This window comes from Elephantulus edwardii, unplaced genomic scaffold (genome assembly GCF_000299155.1).
Source record: "Elephantulus edwardii isolate Elephantulus edwardi_28Jun2011 unplaced genomic scaffold, EleEdw1.0 scaffold00129, whole genome shotgun sequence".
Taxonomy (NCBI): Eukaryota; Metazoa; Chordata; class Mammalia; order Macroscelidea; family Macroscelididae; genus Elephantulus; species Elephantulus edwardii.
Window position 1 is genome coordinate 6,241,137 of NW_006399879.1, and position 6,857 is coordinate 6,247,993.

A 6,857-nucleotide genomic window follows, 5' to 3' on the forward strand; every position below is an offset into this window, starting at 1 on the left:
AGGACAGGTGTTTCCCCAGATAATAGTCAGTGAGTACCAGATGTACTTCAGTGAATAAATACAAGAATGACATCAGAAAACTGTCACTGAATGACTAGCGTGGTTACCACAGAGAATGTCAGGGAGCAAGCACCACAGAGATAACTTCCTGTGATGACCAGTGAGTGGGGAAGGCCAAGCTCCCTTCAGATGAGGCCCAAAGAGTGAATGAGTACCAGGGTCCTCAGACAGCTGCCGCTCAGTCAGGACCGGCCTTCCTACAGAAAGAGGACAGTGAGGACAGGTCCACCGTAGACGACGGCCAGTCACTGAGCACCAGGTTTATCACCGAGACCAGGAGCGAGTGAGTGCCAAGGTGACCACAGATACACAGCCAGTGAACGAGTGCCAGGCTTCCCTCGGGTAACTAGTGAGTGAGTACTAGAGTTACTGACACACAGTCAGGCAGAAAGTGCCAGAAAACGGCTATGACGGAGTACCTGACCTAGCTCACATAGTAACCAGTCAGGGAGGACCAGGGTTACCGCACGTTCAGCACACTCCATCCCCCTGTTCCTGGGGTGTCCCTCATCCTACCCTGGCCCTTTGTGTCTGAGGGGTGTCCGGGCAGTGCTCTATCATCCCCCGGCACTGAGCCCCCCCCCTTGTGTCCTGAGTGTCTCCCTGTTTTTTGTTTTTTTGGAGTTTTTTTTATTAATTTTAATGAAGTTTACAGAGATTTAGGATTTCCAGTCATTCACTGTTGCACTTTTCTCCTTGCCCACCCCCTCTCCCGCCAAATCACTCTCCTTGAAAAGAAAAAGTCTTTCATTGTTATACAATCCCTCCCACCAAGTCCACTCCACTATGCAGCTCTCAGTCTGGACTTCTGTAACGACAAGAATACCCATGCATGTGTCCCTTTTAAACAGATCTCTCCCTCATCTGTTTCAATGCAACATTCCTCTCCTCCTTTTTTTGTGTTCCCTCAACCCTGATGTCAGTCCTGTCTTACAACAGTGGCCCTAGGCAATATTTATCCTTTTGTGACTAAGATACTTCACTCAGCATAATGTCCTCCAGGGTCACCCATTTTGAATAATATTGCATGAGTTCCTTGTTTTTCAATGCAGCATAGTATTCCATTGTGTGAGTATACCACAGCTTCTCTATCCATTCATTTGTTGATGGTTGTTTCCAACTCCTTGCTATCGTGAACAAAGCCACAGTAAACATGGGTGTGCATATATCTGCTTGGGTGGCAGTTAATAGTTTCTTTGGGGTAAATTCACAGTAGTGGAATTGTTGGGTCAAATGGTATCTCTATTTCCAAGTTTTTGAGAAAGCGCCATACAGCCTTCCACAGTGGTTGCACCATTTTACACTCCCACCAACAGTGAACAAGGGTTCCAGTTTCTCCACAACCTCGTCAGCATTTGTTGTTTGCTGCTCTGCTAAATTTTGCTATTCTGACTGGGGTGAGATGATCTCTTATAGTTGTTCCCTGTTTTTTCAAGGTTTCAATCCACTCTGTGTGGCTGGGCAACAGCATCACCCCCCTGCGAGAGGAGGAGTGGGACGAGGAGGAGGAGGAGGAGGCTGACGTGCCGCTGCCTTCCTCACCGCCCACATCACCTGTCAACTCCAGGTCCTTCACTTGCCCTTTTAAGATTTTCTGGAGTTTTCTTGGAGGTCATTCACCTTCTGGTTCAGAGGTTGTTTGAAAGCGCTCGTTTTCTCCTCTGCTCTTGCAGGAAGCATCGGGCCGGGGTGGACATCCACTCCTGCTCACAGTTTTTGCTGGAGCTGTACAGCCGCTGGCTCCTGCCGTCCGGCTCGGCCAGGAAGACCCCTGTCATTCTCATCAGCGAGGTGGTGCGATCTGTGAGTGTGCCTGTTCTGATCTCACGCGCACGTCAACACACACAGCCTTGCAGCAGCACAAGGTGTAGACGCAGTGCAGCCAAGTGTGTGTGTGTGTCTCTGTGTGTGTGTGTCTGTGTGTGTGTGTGAGAGAGAGAGAGAGAGAGTGATCGGACCCTCGTCCCCTGCTGGGCCTTTGGAGCGTGTGATCTTCATGGACGCAGCCTGCCTCCTCCTCCTGCAGAGCCAGGGTGGGTCCCCACACAGCCAAGCACCCGCCCACTGGGCCGCCAGGACACCCCGCAGCTGTTTGATGTTGTCTGCTGTCAAGTCCTTTATAACACACAGCGACCCTACAGGCCAGAGGAGCCATGCTCCCGGGGGCCTCCTACGTTACGGCCTTTCCCGAAGCAGACTGCCAGGCCTTTCCTCCTGCACACCCTCTGATAGAGTCAGCTGAGCATCTACCCACAGTGCTACTCAGAAAACCCCTTGCTGTTGAGTCACAGCGCCCGGAGCTGACCCTTCAGTGACTTGTACGGGAGGAAATTTCTTACTCCTGGTCCGTGTCCTCACATCTGGCACCTGGTATGGACAGGACCACAGGCTCCAGGCTCCCTGGTGGGTACTGTCCAGGGTCCATGAGAAGGCCAGGGTCCCGCTGTGCACCAGAGCTGATCTGAAAAGGCTGTCACGCTTGCTACTCTCAGGATTCCATTTCTTTCTTAAAATCATGGAGGACTCCAGAGAACATTTGTGGAAGTTCAAACAGGTGTTGCGGAGTTGTCCGCGGGTGTTCAGAGCTTTCGCTGAGTCGACCGCCAGGCCTTCCTTGCAGGGCATGGCGGGTGGAGTCCAGTCCCCAGCTTGTCCGCTGGCAGCCTGTGGGGCCTGGTTTCTGTCTGTCGGGCTGTCCCTCCTCAGCGTGCCTCTCCCCTTTCTGCCCCAACACCCTGTGTTTGCAGCTCCTTGTGGTCTCAGACTTGTTCACGGAGCGCAACCAGTTCGAGATGATGTATTCGACACTGATGGAGCTCCGGCGGGTGCACCCTTCTGAAGACGAGATCCTGGTGCAGTACTTGGTGCCAGCCACATGCAAAGCTGCTGCTGTCCTGGGCATGGTACAGTCCGGCGTGGGGCCCTGCTGTGCTGGGCATGGTACAGGACGATGTGGGGGTGCAGGGCCCGCTGTACTGGGCACGGTATAGGACGGCGTGGGGACTTGGGCGCTGCTGTCCTGGGCATGGTACAGGCCAGCATGGGGGCGTGGGGCCCCGCTGTCCCGGGCATGGTATAGGCCAGCGTGAGGGTCTGGGTCCCCACTGTCCCAGCCATGATACAGGCCAGCATGGGGGCTTGGGGCCCTGCTGTCCCGGGCATGGTAAAGGCCAGCGTGAGGGTGTGGGTCTCCGCTGTCCCGGGCATGGTACAGGCCAGCGTGAGGGTGTGGGGCCCCGCTGTCCCGGGCATGGTACAGGCCGGCATGGGACCCTGCTGTCTGTCCAAGCCTTTCAGGCCCCTCGCATTGGTGTCTGATGTTGACAGAATGTTCCAGTTGCAGTCCCAGTCGTTTAAGGCCCATCTCAAGCTTTTGTAGCCCATATGAGCTGGCGGGATTGAGGGGCTGGGAGAAGTTTGCCAATGTCATCAAGCCCCAGTCCCCAGAAGCAGTGAGTTGGGGTTGGCCAGGTGCAGGGCTCTTGGCCCTTCGTTATATGACAGCAGCACCTGTAGGAATGGACGGAGAGAATGTGATTGTCCTTCCACCGTGGCATGTCCACAGCCTTGATGGGCAGCTTCTTAGCCACGCCCCAAATCCATTTGCCTGTCTGCCCTCAGCCTCCCCCCTGGGACTGCATCTCCATTCCCACAGAGACCAGACGCCACTCAAGAAGACTCCAGTGGCTCCTAAACTCTTAAGTTTCTTTCCCAACTCTGGTTTGGCAGGATTCAGCCAGTGTAATACTCTCCCCCTCCTACAGACAGACCACCATGGTGTGAGGTGAGGGACATCTACAGACAGACCACCACAGTGCAGGGGGACATCTACAGACAGACCACCACAGTGCAGGGGACACCTACAGACAGACAGACCACCACAGTGCAGGGGACACCTCACGCATGGCATGTCGTGGTCAACCAGCATCACAGTGTGGAAGGAGAGAGCCATAAAGTGAATCCTGCCCATGGCTTAAGTGTCCTCGGCCTGTTGCTAGGCAAGGCTCTTCCTTGAAGTGGACATCATAGTTGGAAATGTGGAGGGACGGTGGAAGGGAGGAGGACCCCTGTGGAGATGGAATGGCACAGTAACTACAGCGAAGGGCTGAGTGTGGCAGATGAGGAGAGGGCCCGAGGCCCACGTCTGTTCTCAGGGCGACCACGAGTCCTAACTGTCCTGCTTTCTCGGCCAGTGAAAGTTGTTCGCACTACCTGGTGCTTAATGAAATGGGCAGCAGTTACCCAGAGAGCACATGCCGTGGGAAAATGGCAAAAAGGAACTTACCCAAAGCGGGTGGCATGAGCCTTCAAGTAGAAATACACGGATCTGCCCAGTGCAGTGAAGCCGGCTGAGCCCTGGGTTGGTGTCAGCATTGGCCGTGGGGCTGCTCAGAATTAGGGGGTGCGCTTGGCTCCCCGCATCCGCTTTGTTCTGGTCAGGTGGCCCCGAAGTCCTGTCCGCGAGGACTCGGGATGGTTCACTCAGCACACACTGCCTGGCTGCCAGGGACAGCCGTCGGGTCATGGGTGACAGTGGCAGAGTTGGAACCTCTCCCAGTTGAGGGTTTTTGTTGTTGAGAGTTGCTAGTTGTTGTGACTTTGTCTCACCCCTACACACTCTGTGACCAGAGCCCCAGGTCACCGCACCCTTTCCCGCTCTCGCTGTGTGGGGGACACACCCCACAGAGCCCCGGTGTCCTCGGGTGGCTGTCCTTCCCGGAGCCCTGCTGGTGCCGGCAGTGGCCCCAGGGCACAGGGACAATAGCGTGCCCACTCTCCTCCTGGGGGGCCTCTCCAGAGCTGTGGGGGGGCGTGCCTGTGCCGAGGCAGCTCAGAGGAAGGGCTCCTTTCATCGTTCTGGGCAGTTCCCACAGGGCCTGAGTGCCATTGTGTGTCTGCCTGAGCCCACACCCCTGCAGGGGCACGTGTCAGCAGGGAGTCACGCAGCTCACAGTAAGAGTGACTGAGACGACCTGCCCAGTGTGTGCGTGCGCCCTCCTTACAGACACCACCGGTGTGGAGATGGTGAGGTTGCTGGCTGTCAGGAAATCCTGTCTACAGGCCGCGAACCCCAGCATCGTGCTGTTAGAAGCGGGGTCTAGAAATGCTGCACAGCCTGTTGGAGGTGGGGGCGGAGGGAGGGAGCATGAGGATGAGGAGAGGACAGCACCAAAGCCCGTGTCCAGCGGGTGTCCAGGCTTATGGAAGGCGGCTGTCCGCCTTTCCCCTGCTGCGCAGTCGGTGGGTGCAGGCTCCCGTGCAGGGCCTGGTGGTCAGGCGGCCTGTGCTCCTCTGAGGACCAGGCGAGGGGGGGTGGCCCTCCTCGTGCACCCACAGACCCCCGTGTGATGAAGTGTGTGCCAAGTGTGTCGGATGTGACACGAGCGCGCCACCTTGTAGGTCACGTTAATATAAACGCATATGACAGGGTAGCAGTTCAGTGACTCAGAACACGGCCAGGACGTGCTGGTCACGTCAGGGGAGATGGGGCACCTCTCCACGGTAACGTCTGGGGAGACCCCCCTGTGACATCCAGGGAAACTGAGCACCACTCCTCAAGTCCTGCCCCTGGGGACACATGAGGGCACACTGCAGTCCCCTGCAGCTGGTGTGACTTCATGTGCAAAGTGTTGTCCAGCCGGGCCTTTCCCTCCCATCACGGAGCTGGACGCCAGCCTCCTGAGGAGAAGCTTGTTTCCTTTCCACCTACACCCGCTGTCCACACGTGGCTGTCCACACAGCGGAGGTGATGGAGGTGCAGTGGACCAGCCCTGAAGTCCACATTCCTCAGCCCAGGGCCCATCTCGGGCAGCATCTCTGAGGGCGGCAGCTGGCCGCTCGGCCCCTGTCCCACTTTCTCATCCCTAGAGCCAGAGTTTAGCCTGACACTTAAGTTCAGGGTTGGTGCAGACAAAGGGCACAGTCCTGTATGGGTCAGGACAGACAGGACCCCATCCCATGCGAGATCAGTGCCCACAGAGGACGCCGTCTGTGTGGGGTCGGTGCCCTCCGAGGACACCGGCCATACAGGGTCAGTGTAGACACTAGGCACTGCCCAGCACAGCTCCATCTGTGCCCTCTCCAGGACAAGGCCGTGGCGGAGCCCGTCAGCCGCCTGCTGGAGAGCGCCCTCCGGAGCAGCCACCTGCCCAGTCGCCTCGGGGCCCTCCACGGCGTGCTCTACGTGCTCGAGTGTGACCTGCTGGACGACACGGCCAAGCAACTCATCCCAGTCGTCAGCGACTACCTGCTGTCCAACCTCAAGGGGATCGCCCAGTGAGTGCCAGGGGTCAGCGTGCCTGCGTGTCTCTACAGTGCCCCTCTGCCGGGTCCAGGGCAGGTGCCCTCCTGCAGCTCTGCCTTGTGTGCACCCATGTCCCCTCCACAGTGTCCCCACGTGTCCCCCTTCCACAGTATCCCCACGTGTCCCCCTCCAGTGTCCCCACGTGTCCCCCCTCCACAGTGTCCCCACGTGTCCCTTCCACAGTGTCCCCACGTGTCCCCTCCACAGTGTCCCCACGTGTCCCCTCCACAGTGTCCCCACGTGTCCCCCTCCATGTGTCCCCACGTGTCCCCTCCAGTGTCCCCTCCACAGTGTCCCCTCCAGTGTCCCCACGTGTCCCCTCCACAGTGTCCCTCCAGTGTCCCCAAGAGTCCCCTCCACAGTGTCCCCATGTGTCCCCTCCAGTGTCCCCACGTGTCCCCCTCCACAGTGTCCCCTCTACAGTGTCCCCACATGTCCCCTCCAGTGTCCCCTCCACAGTGTCCCCTCCAGTGTCCCCACGTGTCCCCTCCAC

At 57.6% G+C, this 6,857-nt stretch overlaps 1 protein-coding gene across 1 annotated transcript in view; it reads left to right on the forward strand.

Annotated features, from left to right (window-relative positions):
• Positions 1-6,857, forward strand: part of HTT (huntingtin) — a 154,206-nt gene that overhangs the window by 142,548 nt on the left and 4,801 nt on the right. Inside the window, exons 62-65 of the mRNA XM_006893659.1 lie at positions 1,497-1,627; positions 1,734-1,863; positions 2,808-2,963; positions 6,146-6,336. Coding sequence (XP_006893721.1) covers positions 1,497-1,627; positions 1,734-1,863; positions 2,808-2,963; positions 6,146-6,336 — 608 coding nt within the window. The remainder of the gene's footprint in view (positions 1-1,496; positions 1,628-1,733; positions 1,864-2,807; positions 2,964-6,145; positions 6,337-6,857) is intronic.